General features: G+C 40.8%; 1 protein-coding gene across 1 annotated transcript in view; it reads right to left on the minus strand.

The window, feature by feature from the left end:
- Positions 1-21,039, minus strand: part of ZnT49B (solute carrier family 30 member 9) — a 310,034-nt gene that overhangs the window by 217,910 nt on the left and 71,085 nt on the right. Inside the window, exon 4 of the mRNA XM_080278894.1 lies at positions 13,461-13,541. Coding sequence (XP_080135020.1) covers positions 13,461-13,541 — 81 coding nt within the window. The remainder of the gene's footprint in view (positions 1-13,460; positions 13,542-21,039) is intronic.

Below are 21,039 nucleotides of genomic sequence, written 5' to 3' on the forward strand. Positions count from 1 at the left end.
CTTTGAACTTAAGTTTTTAGACTGGAAGATCTCTTTGTCCAGGCTATTGCACAGGTCTATGCATATATATGAAAAACTATATTTCTTGATACCCTTTAAGCAACTTGGCTTTTTTAGTTTCATTCCATGTCCTATTGTTACTCTTCCATCCCATACAAACAGATCTTTTGTGTTAATTTTTTCTACTCTCATCCTGGTCCTGAACACTGCAATCATATCACCTCTCTCTCTCTTCTTTCTTCTAAGGAAGGCAGGTCTAGTTTTACCAGCCTTTCCCTGTACGACATCTGCCAGGCTATGGACCATCTTGGTTGCGTTCTCTCGATTTTGTTAATAATGCATCTTTCTTTTTATGTGGGGACTACACTACTTCTGCATATTCCAACCTGAGGCGGATCATGGCCACTATCAATTTTTTGATCATCCCCTCATCCATGTAATGAAATGCTACTCTTATGTTAGTCAAGAGATTGTACGTCTCTCTAACTATCTTGTCAATGTGTTTTTCAGATGACAAATTATCCTAGACCAGCATTCCCAAGTCCTTTTCTTCGCTTGCTTTTGTCATTACCCATCAAATAATTCAGTGATGGCCTCTTGGTACTTTTACCTATTTCCAATATTTTACATTTCTTTGCACTGAATTTCATTTCTCACATCTGGCTCCAATCATGTATCCTATCCAGGTCCTCCTGCAGCATTTTACAGTCTTCTTCAACTTCTACTCTCCTCATGATCTTCACATCATCAGCAAACAGACTTGCATAACTGTTCATTCCATCTACCACACCATTTATGTAAATCAGGAACACTACAAGTGCTAACACTGAGCCCTGTGGGACTCCACTTGTTACCTCCCGCCATCCAGACATCCTGTCATTTATTACTGTCCTCATTTGCCTGTCTCTCAAGAAGTCTCTCATTCACTCTAAGAGGTTCCCCTTCAGTCCTCCTATGTGTTCCAATTTCCACATAACTTGCTTGTGGGTTACCTTGTCAAGGGCTTTTTCCAAATCTAAATACAGTACACACAATCCACCCAACTATCTCTCTCCTGTAGCGCGTCTATCGCCCTTGAGTCGAAGCTCAACAAGTTGGAAAAACATGCCCTTCCACTTCTGAATCCAAACAGACCTTCTGCCAAAATGTCCACCTCCTCCAGATATTTTATCCATCTGTCTTTCAGGATTTTCTCGCACAATTTTGCAACCATGCTGGTGAGGGACACTGGTATATAATTCAGGGGTACTTCCTTGTTCCCTCCTATATTATTGGTACCACACTGGCCCTCTTTCATTCCCGAGGCACTTTCCCTTCTTCCAAAGAACACACAATTAAACCGTGAATTTTATCCACCATATGGTCTCTGCATTCCTTTAGTATCCAATTAGAGATCCTATCTGGTCCTGGGGCCTTCCTCACATACTGAGTTTCCAGTAAGTTGTATATTTCTTTCACTTCAACCTTTACATGTGTGTGTGTATTTACCTATTTGTATTTACCTATTTGTAGTATACAGGAATTGAGCAATGCTCGTGTTGTCCTGTCTTCACATCCACATTTATCAAGTCTACCTTTACACACATGAATGTTTTTCTCATGCACCACCTCTTTGTCTAAGTCGTTCCAAATGTTTAAGTATTTACCTAATACCGTATACCTAATTGTGATATACAAGGAATGTACTATGCTCATGGGTTTCCGTCGCTGTTTCTCAATAAGTCAAATTTAGCTTTAAACTCGTTTAAGTTTTTAGACTGGACGATCTCTTTGTCCAGGCTATTTCATAAGTCTATACTTCTGTAAGGAAAGCTATATTTCTTGATATCCTTCAAGCAACTTGACTTCTTCAATTTCATTCCGTGTCCTCTTGTTGCTCTCTTATCCCATACAAACAGATCTTCTTTGTCAATTTTATCTACTTCCACCATGGTCTTGAACACTGCAATCATGTCTCCCCTCTTTCTCCTTTCCTCTAAGGAAGGCAAATCCAGTTTTTCCAGCCTCTCTCTCTGTATGACAGGTCTGTCAGACTGGGGACCATCTTGGTTGCTGTTCTTTCTATTCTCTCAATCTTGTTTATATCTTTCTTTTTGTGTGGACACCACACTACCGCTGCATATTCTAACCTGGGGAGGATCATGGCCACTATCAATTTTTTCATTATCTCCTCATCCATATAATGAAATGCTACTCTTATGTTAGTCAGGAGTTTATAAGTCTCTCCCACTATCTTGTTAATGTGCTTTTCTGGTGACAAACTATCTTGGACCAGCACTCCCAAATCTTTCTCTTCTCTCCTTTTTGTGATTAATTCATTACCCAACAAATAATTCATTGATGGCCTCTTGGTACTTTTACCCATTTCCAATATTTTACATTTCTTTACATTAAATTTCATTTCCCACATCCAGCTCCAATCGTGTATCCTATCCAAATCCTCCTGCAGTATTTTACAATCCTCCTCAACCTCTACCTTCCTCAAGATCTTTACATCATCAGCAAACAGACTTGCATAACTGTTCACTCCATCTACCATATCATTTACATAAATCAGGAACATTACTGGCGCCAACACCGAGCCTTGAGGGACTCCACTTGTTACTTCCCTCCATCCAGACATCCTATCCTTTATTACTGTCCTCATTTGTCTGTCTCTCAAAAAGTCTCTCATCCATTCCAGAAGTTTCCCCTTCAGTCCTCCTATATATTCTAGTTTCCACATTAGTCTCTTATGAGGTACCTTGTCAAAGGCCTTCTCTAAGTCTAAGTACACACAATCCACCCAACCATCTCTCTCCTGTACCATGTGAATCGCTCTTGAGTAAAAACTCAACAAGTTAGAAACACATGACCTTCCACTTCTGAATCCAAACTGACATTCAGCCAAAATATTCATCTCTTCCAAATATTTTATCCATCTGTCTCTCAGGATTCTCTCACACAATTTTGCGACCATGCTGGTAAGAGACACTGGTCTATAATTCAGGGGTTCTTCCCTGTTTCCTCCCTTGTAAATTGGTACCACATTTGCCCTCTTCCATTCTTGTGGCACTTTCCCCTCTTCCAGTGAGTATACTATTAAACTGTGGATTTTATCCGCCAGTTGTTCTCTGCATTCCTTCAGTACCCAATTAGAAATTCCATCAGGTCCTGGGGCTTTCCTTACATCTTGAGTTTCCAGTAATTTATACACTTCCTGTACCTCCACTTTTATATCTTTTATCACCGGAACATTTCTAATCACTCCCTCCCCTTCCACAAGCTCCTTTTCTTTAGCAAAAACTGACTGGAAACGTTTGTTCATTATTTCTGCTTGCACTGCTGCATCCATAAAGACCTCTCCTTCTACTTTCAGTTTGGTGATTCCTTCCTTTTGTTTCAGTTTGTCATTAACAAATCTATATAACAGTTTGGGTTCATTCTTGCATTTGTCTATTATACCTTTTTCAAAATTCCTTTCTTCTTCTCTACGTATTCTTGCGTATTCATTTCTTGTTCTTTTATATTCTTCCTTTGTTCTGTTGTTACCTCTCTTTCTCCAATTGTTCCATGCCTTATCTCTCTCTTTTTTTGCTATCATACACCTTCTATTAAACCACTCCTTTTTCCTGTTTTCTTTCCCTCTTACTCTTGGTACAAATTTTTCTACTACCAGATTATAGAGGTCTAGAAAGATATCCCACTTCCTCTGTATCTCTCGTTTCTTTGAATTTTCTCCAATCCACATTTTCAAAAAAGTTTCTCAATCCTGTAAAATTTGCTTTCCCAAAGATGTATCTTCCCTGTCTATGAAGCTCGTCTCTTGGCTCGACGTTCCCTATTAACATCTGGAACTCAATGACCACATGATCACTTTTTCCTAAAGGACAGAGATATTTCAATGAGTCTATTACATCGGGTTCTTTGGTGAACAGTAAATCTAACCTTGCTGGTGTGTCCTCACCTCGAAACCGTGTCTCTTCTTTGACCCATTGTGTCATCACATTATTCATTATTATATTTAATAACATAGTGCCCCACGAATCCTTGCCGCCTCCCAAGTACCATTCCTCCTAGTTCACCTCTTTACAGTTAAAGTCACCCACCAAAATTATATTATTGCTTTTCTCAATTATTTTTTGGAAATAGCTAGCCATATTTGACAACATCTCATGGTATTCGTCATCCTTCCATGCTCTCGTCTTTGGAGGAACATACACTACCGCCATATCTCTCTTAACATTCTCTCCAGTTTGTGTGTGTGTGTGTGTGTGTGTGTGTGTGTGTGTGTGTATTTACCTAGTTGTGATATACAGGAAATTAGCTACGCTTGTGGGGTCCCGTCTCTGTTTCTCGTTAAGTCAAATTTTGCTTTGAACTCGTTTAAGTTCTTAGACTGGACAATCTCTTTGTCTAGGCTGTTCCACAGGTCTATGCATCTATATGGAAAGCTATATTTCTTGATATCCTTCACACAACTTGGCTTTTTCAGTTTCATTCCATGTCCTCTTGTTACTCTCCCATCCCATACAAACAGATCATCTTTATCAATTTTATCTACTCCCATCATGGCCCTGAACACTGCAATCATGTCTCCCCTTTCTCTCCTTTCTTTTAGTGTAGGCAAGTCCAGCTTTTTCAGCCTTTCTCCGTAGGACAGATCTGCTAGACTGGGGACCATCTTGACTGCTGTTCTTTGTATTCTCTCGATCTTATATATGTCTTTCCTCTTGTAAGGGGACCACACTACTGCCGCATATTCCAATCTGGGGCGGAGTATGGCCACTATCAATTTTTTTCATCATTTCCTCATCCATGTAATGGAATCCCACTCGAATATTAGTCAAGAGATTGTATGTCTCTCTAACTACCTTGTTAATGTGTTTTTCCGCTGACAAACTATCCTGGACCAGCACTCCCAAATCTCTCTCTTCTCTCACTTTTTTGATTAGTTCATTACCCATCATATAACTCAGTGATGGCCTCTTGATACTCTTACCCATTTCCAATATCTTACATTTTTTTGCATTAAATTTCATTTCCCACATCTGGCTCCAACCTTGTATCCTACTCAGGTCTTCCTGCAGCATTTTACAGTCTTCCTCGACATCTACTCTCCTCAAGATCTTTGCATCATCAGGAAACAGACTTGCGTAACAGTTCACTCCATCTACGATATCGTTTACATAAATCAGGAACATTACTGGCGCTAACACCGAGCCCTGTGGGACTCCACTTGTTACTTCCCTCCATCCAAACATCCTGTCCTTTATTACTGTCCTCATTTGTCTGTCTCTCAAGAATTCACACATCCACTCCAGGACGTTTCCCTTCAGTCCTCCTATGTGTTCCAATTTCCATATTAGTCGCTTGTGGGGTACCTGGTCAAAGGCTTTCTTTAAATTTAAATACACACAATCCACCCAGCTGTCTCTCTCCTGTAACACGTCAATTGCTCGAGTAAAAGCTCAACAAGTTGGAAACAAATGACCTTCCACTTCTGAATCCAAACTGGCTCTCAGCCAATATGTTCGTCTCCTCCAGATATTTTATCCATCTGTCTTTCAGGATTCTCTCGCATAATTTTGCAACTACGCAGGTCAGGGACACTGGTCTATAAAGGAGGGGTTCTTCCTTGTTTCCTCCCTTATAAACTGGTACCACATTGGCCCTCTTCCATTCCCGAGGCACTTTCCCTTCTTCCAGAGAACACAAAATTAAACCATGAATCTTATCTGCCAGTTGTTCTCTGCACTCTTTCAGTACCCAGGTAGAGATTCCATCTGGTCCTGGGGCTTTCCTTACATCCCGAGTTTCCATTAATTTATACACTTCCTGCACTTCCACTTTCAAGTCTTTTATCACTACAGTGGGGCACCAACTTTCGCTACAGCAGGATTCGCGGAATCCATTTTCACGGCATGCACCAAATATTCCCTAACTTCCACTTTCGCTTGAAAAAAATCGATTTTCGTGCACAAATTTTGGGTTTGGGACAATATTTTGAACTTTGAATTTCCTGCACCGCCCGCCCGCAACCCACCGCCATCTTGAATGACGTCATGTCAACACTCTGTCCACCCATTCCCGCCATTGTGTATGAGCGTGCTAGCTCCATTGTGTTGGATTCTCACGGTTCAATGGCCTCTACTATACCTGGTAGTGTGGGGAAAGGGCCTTGTGGTGTGGGGGGAGAGCCTGGTGGTGTGGGGGGAGGGCCGGGAGGCAGTGGTGGTGATAAAAAGTGGCCGGGACATTCAAGTTGCATCTGAGGAGGCAGAGAGAGAGAGTGGTAGCGAGGCAGCAAGAGGTGGCGCCAATACGTCTGGCGTGGATAAATAAGCCCGCCACGCGCCTCGGATACTGTACAGTACTTACCCCCAACATCCATTAAACACCTCAACCTGGTCTCTGTGGTATGTTTCTCCTCATATAATGTGTACTGTACAGTTTTTATTGTTTGTATCTCACAATGCAATGTACAATAGTGATTTGATGTACTGTATTGCAAGTGAAAATGAAAATCTGATGTTACTTTAGGATAACCGGGAACCAACTAGCCTTTTTGCCATAAAGACAATGCCCCAACTTTCGCTAATTCCAATTTCGCGCATTAATTTTGGACCCAATTAGGCGCGAAAATTGGTGCCCCACTGTACATTTCTAGTCACACCCTCCCCCTCCACAAAGTCCCTTTCTTTAGTGAAAACCGATTGGAAACATTTGTTCATTATTTCAGCTTGCATTGCCGTGTGTTTATAGACCTCTCCTTCTACTTTCAGTTGGGTGATTCCTTCCTTTTGTTTCAATTTACCATTAACAAATCTATAAAACAATATGGGTTCTTGCCTACATTTGTCAATTATACCTTTATCAAAATTCTCTCTTCCTCTCTGTGTATTCTTGTATATTCATTACTAGCTCTTCTATATTCTTCCTTTGATTTATTATTACCTCTCTTTCTCCATTTGTTCCATGCCATGTCCCTTTCTTTTTTTGCTATCACGCACCTTCTGTTAAACCAATCCTTTTTCCTGTTTTCTTTCCCACGTACTCCCGGAACATGTTTCTCCACTCCCGAATTATAGATATCTAGAAAGATAACCCACTTCCTCTGCGTCTCTCCTGTTTCTCTGAATTTTCTCCAATCCACATTTTCGAATAATTTCCTCAATCCTGTAAAGTTTGCTTTCCCATAGTTGTATCTTCCCTGTCTATAAAACTCATCTCTTGGCACCACGTTCCCTTTTATCATCTGAAACTCAATGACCACATGATCACTTTTTCCTATAGGACACTGATATTTTAAATTTTCAACTACACCAGTTTCTTTAGTTAGTAGTAAAAGTAATCTTGCTGGCGTGTTGTCTCCTCTGAATCTAGTCTCCTCTTTGACCCATTGGGTCATTACATTACTCATTGCAATATTTAACAATATAGTGCCCCATGAATCTTCATTGCTTCCCTAGTCCCATTCCTCCCAGTTCACCTCTTTACAGTTGAAATCCCCCATCATAATTATGTTATTACTTTTCTCAATCACTTTCTTGAGATAGATAACCATATCTGACACCATCTCCTGATATTCATCGTCCTTTCATGCCCTTGTCTTAGGGGGAATGTATACCACTGTGATGTCTCTCTTGCCATTCTCTACGGTTTCTAGTTTCATATTTATCGCTTCGGCCTTACCCTTTCCCAGTTCCACATTTTCCACACTGACGTTGTTCTTCACTGCTATCATCACTCCTCCTACCGTTTTTTCTTTTCTGTCTCTTCTCCCCAATTTGTATTTCCCATCTCCCATATGGATGTCAATATCCTCTCTTAACTTGGTCTCTATAAAGCACATGGTATCTGGTTCATGAATCCTCAAGTAATCGTTGATTTCTAACCTTGCCGATATTAAACCGTCAACATTAGTATAAGCCACTTTCCAACTTTTTTCACTGTTCTTTATTTCCTCTTCTCTCCCTCTCTCCGTCAGTACCACTTCCTCAATTTCTGATCCATAACTCTCCAATAAAGCACTGCCTCCTTTTCCTCCGTTCTCTGTTCATTTTTTGCCTTCACTTCCTTTAATAGCTCCATTATCTTAGCTCTTTCTTCCTCATTTGCGTCTCTCCTTTTCCAAACATTCTTCAGCTCTTCCTTTTCTGATAATTTGCATGTTCTGTTTATAATTTCATTTACTATTGCCTGAGACTTAAACTTTACTTTAAGTGGCCTCGCCCCTCCCTCGTACTTTCCTAGCCTAAACACTTCTTCAATATCTTCTTGAGCTTCATTGTTACCCTCCATAACTACTGATACTATCTCTTTTGCCTTATTCAGTTCTTCTCTTTCCCTTTCTGACCTTACTGTCATCCATTTTTCGTTTAGTTCTGAAATTATGACGCATTTTTTTCTTGTCTGCTACATCCCTGACTAAAGATTCTCTACTTCTTAATATCCTAACCACTTCCTTTTCCACCTTTTCCCTGCTTTGTTGTTCTATAATCTCCTTCAAATTTATATTTCCTTCCTCCTGGATTTTCTTCCACCCCTTGTGCTGCTCCTTGATTTCCTTTATATGTGTGTGTGTGTGTATTTACCTATTTGTATTTACCTATTTGTAGTATACAGGAATTGAGCAATGCTCGTGTTGTCCTGTCTCCATATCCACATTTATCAAGTCTACCTTTACACACATGAATGTTTTTCTCATGCACCACCTCTTTGTCTAAGTCGTTCCAAATATTTAAGAATATACCTAATTGTGATATACACGGAATGTACTATGCTCGTGGGTTTCCGTCACTGTTTCTCAATAAGTCGAATTTAACTTTAAACTCGTTTAAGTTTTTAGACTGGACGATCTCTTTGTCCAGGCTATTCCATAAGTCTATACTTCTGTAAGGAAAGCTATATTTCTTGATATCCTTCAAGCAGCTTGACTTTTTCAATTTCATTCCATGTCCTCTTGTTGCTCTCTTATCCCATACAAACAAATCTTCTTTGTCAATTTTATCTACTCCCACCATGGTCCTGAACACCGCAATCATGTCTCCCCTCTTTCTCCTTTCCTCTAAGGAAGGCAAATCCAGTTTTTCCAGCCTCTCTCTCTGTATGACAGGTCTGTCAGACTGGGGACCATCTTGGTTGCTGTTCTTTGTATTCTCTCAATCTTGTTTATATCTTTCTTTTTGTGTGGGCACCACACTACCGCTGCATATTTTAACCTGGGGCGGATCATGGCCACTATCAATTTTTTCATCATTTCCTCATCCATATAATGAAATGCTACTCTTATGTTAGTCAAGAGCTTATAAGTCTCTCCAACTATCTTGTTAATGTGCTTTTCTGGTGACAAACTATCTTGGACCAGCACTCCCAAATCTTTGTCTTCTCTCCTTTTTGTGATTAATTCATTACCCAAAAAATAATTCAGTGATGGTCTCCTGGTTCTTTTACCCATTTCCAATATTTTACATTTCTTTACATTAAATTTCATTTCCCACGTCCGGCTCCATTTGTGTATCCTATCCAAATCCTCCTGCAATATTTTACAATCTTCCTCAACCTCTATCTTCCTCAAGATCTTTACATCATCAGCAAACAGACTCGCATAACTGTTCACTCCATCTACCATATCATTTACGTAAATCAGGAACATTACTGGCGCCAACACTGAGCCTTGAGGGACTCCACTTGTTACTTCCCTCCATCCAGACATCTTTTCCTTTATTACTGTCCTCATTTGTCTGTCTCTCAAAAAGTCTCTCATCCATTCCAGAAGTTTCCCCTTCAGTCCTCCTATATATTCTAGTTTCCACATTAGTCTCTTATGAGGTACCTTGTCAAAGGCCTTCTCTAAGTCTAAGTACACACAATCCACCCAACCATCTCTCTCCTGTACCACATCAATCGCTCTTGAGTAAAAACTCAACAAATTTGAAACACATGACCTTCCACTTCTGAATCCAAACTGACATTCAGCCAAAATATTCATCTCTTCCAGATATTTTATCCATCTGTCTTTCAGGATTCTCTCACACAATTTTGCGACCATGCTGGTTAGAGACACTGGTCTATAATTCAGAGGTTCTTCCCTGTTTCCTCCCTTGTAAATTGGTACCACATTTGCCCTCTTCCATTCTTTTGGCACTTTCCCCTCTTCCAGTAAGCATACAATTAAGCTGTGAATTTTATCCGCCAGTTGTTCTCTGCATTCCTTCAGTACCCAATTAGAAATTCCATCAGGTCCTGGGGCTTTCCTTACATCTTGAGTTTCCAGTAATTTATACACTTCCTGCACCTCCACTTTTATATCTTTCATCACCGAAACATTTCTAATCACTCCCTCCCCTTCCACAAGCTCCTTTTCTTTAGTGAAAACTGACTGGAAACGTTTGTTCATTATTTCTGCTTGCATTGCCGCATCCTTAAAGACCTCTCCATCTACTTTCAGCTTGGTGATTCCTTCCTTTTGTTTCAGTTTGCCATTAACAAATCTATAAAACAGTTTGGGTTCATCCTTGCATTTGTCAATTATACCTTTTTCAAAATTCCTTTCTTCTTCCCTACGTATTCTTGTGTATTCGTTTCTTGTTCTTTTATATTCTTCCTTTGTTCTGTCGTTACCTCTCTTTCTCCAATTGTTCCACGCCTTATCTCTCTCTTTTTTGGCTATCATACACCTTCTATTAAACCACTCCTTTTTCCTGTTTTCTTTCCCTCTTACTCTTGGTACAAATTTTTCCACTCCCAAATTATAGAGGTCTAGAAAGATATCCCACTTCCTCTGTATCTCTCTTGTTTCTCTGAATTTTCTCCAATCCGCATTTTCAAAAAAGTTTCTCAAGCCTGTAAAATTTGCTTTGCCAAAGTTGTATCTTCCCTGTCTATGAAGCTCGTCTCTTGGCTTGACGTTTCCTATTAACATCTGGAACTCAATGACCATGTGATCACTTTTTCCCAAAGGACAGAGATATTCCAATGATTCTATTACATCGGGTTCTTTGGTGAACAGTAAATCTAACCTTGCTGGTGTGTCCTCACCTCGAAACCGTGTCTCTTCTTTAACCCATTGGTCATCACATTATTCATTATTATATTTAATAACATAGTGCCCCACGAATCCTCGCTGCCTCCCGAGTACCATTCCTCCCAGTTCACCTCTTTACAATTAAAGTCACCCACCAAAATTATATTATTGCTTTTCTCAATTATTTTTTGCAAGTAGCTAGCCATATCTGACAACATCTCATGGTATTCGTCATCCTTCCATGCTCTCGTCTTTGGGGGAACATACACTACCGCCATATCTCTCTTCACATTCTCTCCAGTTTCTAATTTCATATATATCACTTCAGCCCTGCCTTCTCCCATTTCCACAGTATCTACATTTATGTTGTTCTTCACTGCTATCATCACTCCTCCTCCCTTTTTTTCTTTTCTGTCTTTTCTCCACAGTTTGTATTTACCATCTCCCAAATGAACATCAATATCTTCTCTTAATTTGGTCTCTACAAAGCACATGACATCAGGTTCATGTTCTCTCAAGAAATCATTAATTTCGATCCTTGTCGATATGAAACCATCAACATTAGTATATATCACCTTCAAATTATTTTTGACGTTTTTAATACCCTCTTCTCTCCTACTCTCTGTCCGTACCACTTCCTCAACTTCTGATCTTTCACAACCATCCCCCCTAGTTTCCTTCACTTCTATTTCCTTAAATACCATTTCCTTACTTTCATATCCAATACTCTCCAAAAAAGTGTATTACGTTCTTCCTCTGTCCTCTTATCATTTTTTTCCTTTACTTCTTCCTTTAATGATTTTAAAACTTCTCTTTCTTCTTCATTCAGATCTTTTCTTATTATAATATTTTCCATCCCCGCCTCTTTGCTTAATTTCCAGGTCACTTTAAGTATCTCATTTATTACACTTTCTGATGTAAACTTGACTCTCATTGGTCTTGTTTCCCCTTTCTTATAAGGCCCTATCCTCCTTACTTCCTCAATTTCTTTTACCCACTTGTCTCCTTCGGGGTCAATCTTGCCTAATATTCCTCTCACCATGTTCGTGTCTCTCTCGAGTCTTGCGAACCTAACCTTTTCTTCCTCTTCCCTGTGTGTGTGTGTGTGTGTGTGTGTGTGTGTGTGTGTGTGTGTGTGTGTGTGTGTGTGTGTGTGTGCACACACATGAGTAAATGCATGCATGTATGTGTGCATGTGTGCAAGCATGAGTGAGTGCTTGCATGCATGCATATGTGACTGAGTGCATGCATAAGTGCCTGCATGTGTGTGCTTGCATATGCAAAATACACTGTTATAACATCTTGTCTGTACAGTATAACACCTTGTCTGATGGCAAGGTGCTTATGGTACAGTTTGGTGGAGATATAACTGAAAAAGGGTGGCTTTACCTCAGTGGCTAGAGACACACTGGTCTTTACAGTGTTATTTCCCCAATACTTTTATAGTGTGCTTTTCTGATGTGCAACAGTCTGTCAGTACGGTAGAGGGTAATTACATTACCCTAGGGCCCACTGTATACATGTAAAACAGTCATTTCCTGATCAGAGAAAATGGCTGAAGATTCTGAAAAAGTAAGGGCTTAGGAAACTACCATTAAACACCTTTTCTGTTAAAAGAGGCCACCTACATGATAAAATCTATGTGAAAATTAAATTGCATGGAAAACTTCAAAAATCAAACAATGTGAAAATCAAATTGCTTGGAAAATTTGTTTAGTAAAGAAGTCAGTACACAATATTTGTCCATTAATGATGTGACAAATGAATTAACCCGAAAACCTGCGGCATTTGATTTTTTTGCCTTCCCAAGGTGGTGGTGGTGGTGGTGGTGGTGGGGAATTACCCCCTTGATATGAGTGAAAACACGTTGAAGCATGGGTGGGTCTAATATATGTTAAAAGTCAATATCTAGCACTGCTTAGCAATAATGCACCAAGTTCCATGATTTCTGTCCAGTGTCAAAAAATACAAAAATTGATATTCATCACACAGTTTTTTGCACGATGACATGGAGAATATTCCAGAGTACGGAAATGCCAATTTTTAGGTTAATATCCATTACAGTGCTGTAGTCAGTATCTATCACAATACTGTACTACACAATCAAAGTGAATTTCACCATTCAAATTTTAATGAAGACTGTATTAAAGTTGTATATGAGTGAGGGGGTTAGCTGAGTTAGGGGAGTGGCTGGAAAAAGCTCCAGACACCTCCATGTGATCTACCTCAAGTCATTAGTCACCTATTCACATCAAGGCAGAATGCAGAAAACTTAATGACAGTCTTAGCCTGATTCGAATGATGTATGCTGCAGCTGCCCCCTATGAATTAAATAAGTCGCAGTTCTCGGGTTAAGAATGCCTGTTGCAAAGAAGGCATCTCTGTGCTGCAAGAGGCCTCAGAATAATGAACACAGGCAAGAACTATCTAGGAAAGAAGAGAGCTATTGTACTACCTCCACTTCTTATGCCCCTCAGGAGGTTCCTCAGAGTGTAGAGCCGCTTCATTGCTTGTCTGACATTGAATGGATCCACTGAGGCAACCACAGACAGAGGAGAAGAAAACTGTAAGTTTGTTAATTCAAAATTAACAAATTAAGGAATATTTTAACTTGAATATGATCCTGATACAAACAAGAGCAGTAAATACTAGAGAATAGTTAACAAATGTGTTCATAATATGACTAATAACAAGTGAGAATATACGTGCTTTTGCATTATAGTCAACTGACAGTGACAGTCAACTAAAGATATGATACTAATGGTTAATATCTCTCTTCTGCTTAGCTTCATTCTACTAAACCTTTTTCAGCAGGAGGGACTGACTGATTCAATGACTGAAATATAACTGGCGGTGCAACTGTCAGGATCATATGCCGCTAGTCAGCTTGAGGGATCTTTCCTAAACAAAAAATTGTCTGGAGGTATTTAAAAAAAAAAAAAAAAAAAAAATTGTTCTGAAAGGGTTCAGTGTGTGTTATTCAATACATGGCATCAGTATGCACATAGAAAACTGTCAGATAGGTAGTGCACAGTGTTAAGTATCAGGTCACACCTTTAAAACTGTCATTAAATACTAAGTAGGAAATTGCTCTTCCTAGTCACTGTGGTGCTGACTGAGAGAGTAAGCTGATAAAGGAGCAGCTGAATGGCCTCCAGGACCCAACCCAGTTCACCTCACCAGATTTATGTTTAACATAGCAATACAATGACAGTTAATGCATCCCAGTTTTATGGTATCCACCCCCAATGCTTCACTAAGAACATAAACTTTCTCTTCAGCTTATTACTAAACAAGAAAAGACAAAAAAAAAAAATGTAGAATCTCTTCTCACGGGTTTTAGGACCTGGAAGTATAAGTAAGGTGAAAGAGGGATGGGCAAATTCTTGCTTGGAACTGAAGTCTTCTAGGATTCCTCAAACCCCCTCCCAAATAACCCATTTCCATACAACTTTTCCAGACAAAATTTACACACCAAAAAAAAAAAAAAAAAAAAAAAAAAGTACATTTAAAACCATTTACACTATAAAAATCTGTCGGTGAGACTCGGCATTCACAAGCGTAACAGCCCTTTTTTGTAAATTATGCATAGTATTGTATCTAACTACTCATGGCATCATCCTCTACCTCATGCACTGTCACAGGAAGCAATGTTATGAAAAAAAAAATTATTTACCACCTATAATAACAGGGAAGCTTTAGGAAGGGAAGAGGTTGTGTAAATCAGATATGCATTCTTAGATCTTTAGTGGAAAAGTTTCTAGAGAAGGGAAAGAAGTTGTATGCGGCTTTCATGGATTTGGAGAAAGCATATGACAGGGTGGATAGACAAGGATTGTGGAAAGTATTAAGAATATATGGAGTAGATGGGAAGTTGTTGAATGCTGTGAAGAGTATGTATGATGATGCTAAGGCTTCAGTGCGTGTGGATGGTGAACTAAGTGAATTTTTCTCTTTGGAGGTTGGGTTGAAACAGGGATGTGTCATGTCTCCATGGTTGTTCAATCTGTACATGGATGGGGTAATAAAAGAGGTACAAAGTAGGGTAGCAGATGTTGGAGTGGCCCTGGTGAGAGAGGAGAGTGTTTGGAAACTCCCTGTACTGTTGTTTGCAGATGATACTGTGTTGTTGAGTGAAGATGAAGGGGAGCTGCAAGGCTTGGTGGATGAGTTTGGAGAGTGTGTAAGAAACAGAATCTAAAGGTGAATGTAGGGAAGAGTAAAGTGATGGCCTCTGAGAGAGATGAAGTCAGTGAATGTACAGCGAGGATTGATGGTGAGAAATTGGAAAATGTGAGTATGTTTAAGTACTTGGGTAATGTGATGAGTAAGGATGAAGGTTTGGAGGGTGAAGTGCTTGAAAGGGTACAGCAGGGAAGAAAGGTTGCTGGTTCTTTGAAAGCAGTAATAAGAAACAGGGAAGTGAGCATGGAAGTGAAAAAGTTACTACATGACAGTATTGTGATACCAACTCTAACGTATGGAAGTGAAGCTTGGACGCTGTTGGAAAGACACAAGTCAAGAGTGAGAGCAGTGGAAATGAGTTATTTAAGAGGAGCCTGTGGAGTCACATGGAGAGACAGGCTGACGAATGAGGATATAAAGGAGCGTTGTGGTGTGGATGTGGATGTGATAGGAAGCGTTATGAGGAACACACTGAGGTGGTTTGGCCATGTGGAGAGGATGGAGGGTGAAAGACTGACGAAGAGAGTGTATGTGAGTGAGGTGGAGGGGGGAAGAGGGAGGGGGAGGCCGAGGATGAGATGGAGGGATGGGGTGGAGAGGTATGTGAGAGAGGGGGGTGTGAGCTGGGAGCAGGGCAGTGAAATGGCGGGGGACAGGGTGACGTGGAGGCGTTTTGCTTGTGGCCACCCCAAACGGGATTGAGGCGTCTGGCAATAGATAGACAGATAGAATTAATGTCACTTTTCTTAATACATGTACCAAAGTTAAAACATGTACAGTACATCCAAACAACCACACCAAGACAAACAATACAGTCTGTCACTCAAGTCACTACAACAACATACATATATACAAGAATTTTATAAGGCAGTTTTCCGTTCTTGCATGGAACGTACCACCACCAGCACATGCAAGGAGATACAGTACAAAGAAAAAATCCCTGTTGATATCACGAGTCATGCAATTAACCCTGAATATTATTCTCTGGAATTCCTGTCAATTACATTCAGTTTAGAAAGACCCCTCAGGAAGATGGAGTTAGGAAGAGTGGCCTCCATCTCCCTACTCACAATAAAACTATCACGAACTGACAACTCAAAGACAACTTGAAAAATCTGTTAGGGTACACTGACCATCCATGCTCTAATACAAACAGAAACTATTGTGCATAGCTCTACAGACCAATTCATGAACAAAGTGCAACAGTGCACTCAATATTGCACAATATACAATGTTGTACAGTCCACCAATTACACAACTGAGATAATATGACATCAAAAGTGTGCTGGACCTGAGTTCCACCCCCATGGGATCAAGTGGCTCTCATCGTGATGCAAGTTGATTGAGTCAGTGGACTCTGGGGCTATCCAGTATCACCACCACCATCACCACTACCACCATCATCATCATCATCATCATCATCATCATCATCATCAAGCAATTCACCTAAAACCTGGACATTGCAATTCATCCTATTTTCTCAACTGCACATACCTTTTCAAACTTATTCACCACCTCTTCTAGCTGACTCTTACCTTCTGCCACGAAAACTACATCACCGGCATGATTTCAACCTCCAGGGATTCCCGGAAAAAACAGTAGCTTCTCATGATCCTAGAATTTTCTTGTAGGTATGAAAAAGGTCACTTGATGCACATTTTTTTTTTTTTTTTTTATCATTAGTTAACTTTCAGCATTTTTTTTTTTTTTTTTTTTTTAAGCAAGGAAGAAGGAACCAAAGGCCAGAAGTCTGCAAAATTGTTCTGGAAAAAAAAAAAAAAAAGTTCTATCTATCTATCTATAGCCCGACGCCCTAATCCCACAAAGGGTGGCCGCAGACAAAATGCCTCCAAGTCGCTGTCACCCACCATTCGACTACCCTCCCCCCAACTCACCCCCCCTCTCCCTCATATACCTCTCAACTCCATCCCTCCACCTCATCCTCGGTCTTCCCCTCCCTCTCCCTCCCTCCACCTCACCTACATACACCCTCTTAGTCAGTCTTTCATTCTCCATTCTCTCCACATGTCCAAACCACCTCAGTGTATTTCTCCTAATCTTCTCAACCACATCCACATCCACCCCACAGCGTTCCTTCACTTCTTCATTCGTCAACCTGTCCCTCCATGTTACTCCACATGCTCCTCTCAAGTAACTCATTTCCACTGCTCTCACTCTTGACTTGTTCCCTTCTTGCAAGGTCCATGCCTTGCTTCCATACGTCAGGGTAGGGATCACAATACTATCATGCAGTGACTTCTTAACTTCCATACTCACCTCCCTATTTCTCATCACTGCTTTCAGTGTACCAACAACCTTCCTTCCCTGCTGTACCCTTTCACGCACTTCATCCTCCAAAGTTCCATCCTTACTCATCACACTACCCAAGTACTTGAATGCACTCACATTCTCCATATCCTCACCATCCAATGTCATTGCACACTCTGTGACTTCATTCCTCTCAAACACCATAACTTTACTTTTGTTTACATTAACTTTCAAATTCATTCACCAAACCTTGCAACTCCCATTCATTTTCACTCAACAGTACTGTATCATCAGCAAACAGCAACACCAGAAGCTTCCAAATCTCACCCTCATTCATTAGAGCCACCCCCACATCCACTGCCCTACCCTGCACCTCCTTTACAACCCCATCCACATATATTTTAAACAGCCATGGAGACATCACACAACCCTGTTTCAGTCCCACATTGAGATCAAAGAACTCACTCAGCTCACCATCCACTCGCACCATAACCCTAGCGCCCTCGTACATACTCTTCACAGCACTCAACAATTTCCCCTCCATTCCATATATTCTTAATACCTTCCACATACCTTGCCTATCTATTCTGTCATAGGCTTTCTCCAAGTCCATGAGGGCAGCATACACTTTTCTTCCCTTCTCTAGATACTTCTCCACTAAACATCTTAGAACATATATCTGATCTACACACCTTTTTCCCTTCCTAAATCCCCCTTGTTCTTCTCCAACTAGCTCCTCTGTCATATGCCTAACCCTATCAATGAGTATTCTACCATATATTTTACCAGTCACACTAAGTAGGCAAATACCCCTATGGTTACCACATACTTCTCTCTCTCCTTTTCCTTTGTATAAAGGAACAATTATACCTGATTTCCAGTCCTCTGGAACCCTTCCCTCTTCCCAAGCCAATCTACACAACTTCCATATCCACTCCACAACAATCTCACCCCCATACCTAAGCATTTCACCACATACTCCATCAATTCCTGGGGCCTTTCCCAACTTAATCTTCTTCATCGCTTCCACTATTTCCGCCCTACTGATCTCTTCCTCCCTCCTCTCATCTCTTCTTCTCCCAGCCATTCCCCAACCACTTATACTCGCACTGCTCTCACTCTCCACATTCAACAAATCCTCAAAGTGCTCCTTCCATCTCCTCAGTTTCTCTCTCTTCTCCACCAACAATCTATTATTCCTATCTTTCACTCCCCTACTATTTCCCCTTTCACACTGCCTTACTTTCTTTACCTCCTTCCAAAACAATTTCTTACTCTCCCTCCATTTCACACTCAGATTCCTCCCAAACTCCTCATCCACTTTCTTTTTACTCTCCTTCACCAGTCTCTTAACCTCCCTTCTCCTGCTCACATATACCTCTCTCTTCTCTCTCTCATCTTCTCCCCTACCTCTACTCGCTAACCATTCACTATATGCCTTCTTCTTTTGTTCCACAGCTCGTTTCACCTCATCATTCCACCATGCTGTCCTTTGCACACCCTTGCATCTCCTCCTCACTCCACAAACCGCCTCACACGCTGCGCCTATCTCTTCCGTGAATATCTTACATACATCTTCCACCCCTTCCATCTGCTCTAGCTCATACCTTCCCAATCTTTCTTCCACTATGCTCTTATACTCTATCATTTTCTCACTATCTTGCAATTTCTCCACTCTTCTCACAGGAGTTGCTTCCTCCTGTCTTCTCCTTCGTCTCCTCAACCACTTTCTTTGCAGCTCTACCTTGGCCATCACTAAGTGATGGTCCGAGACTCCATTCCCCCACCCTCTCCACACTCTTGCATCCAACACTTGTCTTCTCATTCCCTCATCCACACACACGTAGTCTATCATTGCCTTTCGTTCAACAAGTTCACCATCCATCCTCTTCATTACTCTCCATGTATACCGGTGGATCATCTTATGACGAAAGTAGGTGTTGGCTATTGCCAACCCCTTACAAGCACAGATGTCCACCAAAGCACTTCCATTCCCATCTACGTCAGCTGGCACACCCCACTGACCAACCACTCCATCCACTCGTACATTCCCAACTTTGCCATTCATGTCTCCAATCAACAGCACTCTCTCGCTCCTCTCAAACTTGTCCATACACGCTTCTACACTCGCCCAAAACTCATCTTTCACTCTTGCCACTCGATCCTCTGTTGGGGCATACACACATACAATCGCCCACGCTTGTATACCTATTTTCATCCTCACTCATACAATCCTTGCACCCACTGTTCCATACTCTCTTATATTCTCCTTCCACTTCTTGCTTATCATCAGACATACTCCCTCTCTTGCCCTCTCATTTTCATTGACTCCTGCACATATACCTAAACCATATTCCCATTCTCTCACCCTTTCACCCTCCATTTAGTTTCAGTCAATCCACATATATCCACTTTTGCATCCTCAAGCACCTGAACAATCTCTCTCTCTTTCACTTCATCATTCACTCCTCTCACATTCCACATTCCCACCCTAAGAATGTCCTTCATCCGTTCCTTAGTCGTCAACGTATGGTCCGTCCGGGTCCGAGGCACTTTGTTCACTTTTTTACTTAGTTCTTTTCACGGGGTGGGGCACTAACCCACCACCAGTAGGCAGTAGGAAATACAGACAGAGGAAGACAGTTCCAGAGTTACCTGTTGCATACATAAAGGACTGGGAGTAACAGTTAACTCCTGCATTAGAGAGTTGGACAGAAAAAGGATGAGAGTTTGTTGCCAGACAGGTGCTATGCACCTGCTGCCTTAGTGGAGAGATGCAAGCAGACAGTTCAGAGGAGCAGTGAGCATTGAAGTAGCAATAGAAAAGAGATAAAGATGCAACAGTGCAGCCAAGAGACAGAGGTTGAAGGGAGCCAGTAACTGGACGCGAGCTAATGAGACGAAAAGCCTTTGACTCCACCTTGTTGAGAAAAGCTCTATGTAGGAAGCCTCGCCATACAAGAGAGTTGTACTCATGAGCAAATAAAACCCGTCCATAAAGTCAACAACTGTGCAAGGGGTAAAGAAGGCATGGAGTCGGCTTAGCACACCTAATCTCTAAGAAACAGATTTTACAAAAGAGGTAATATAATTTTTCCTAGATAAATCCTGATAGAATGAAACTCAAAGTACATTTAAAGATGATGCAGGTTTGTTTAAAATTAGAGGATACTCCTGAGGAAGATTTTGATGGGTTGAAAGATGTAAGAACTGAGTTACTGATGCATTAAAAACAACACGACTACTTTTACCCCAATCAGAAATATGAGCCATGACAAACATTAGGTGTGCCACAGCCTCATCCCCTCGTTTGTTGAAGTACCATTATTGCTGAGATCGACGCTGCGGGAAGCGAATGGAAAAGTGAAGGGTGGAGTCATCAGCGTATGAGCGGATAGGGTTCGATGTACAGTTCAGAAGGTCAATGGTGAATAGAAAGAAGAGAGCTGGTGATAGGACACAGGGCTGGAAAAAACTCCGATTAAAAAAAATAAAAAATAAAAAAATTGTTAAAATCAGATTTTTTTATTATAATTGATATTTTTTACTTTTAAAAATTTTTCATTCTATTATTCACA

This window comes from Coenobita brevimanus, chromosome 75, assembly GCF_032717465.1.
Source record: "Coenobita brevimanus isolate Jiangsu-jjx chromosome 75, ASM3271746v2, whole genome shotgun sequence".
In the NCBI taxonomy this organism is placed as follows: domain Eukaryota; kingdom Metazoa; phylum Arthropoda; class Malacostraca; order Decapoda; family Coenobitidae; genus Coenobita; species Coenobita brevimanus.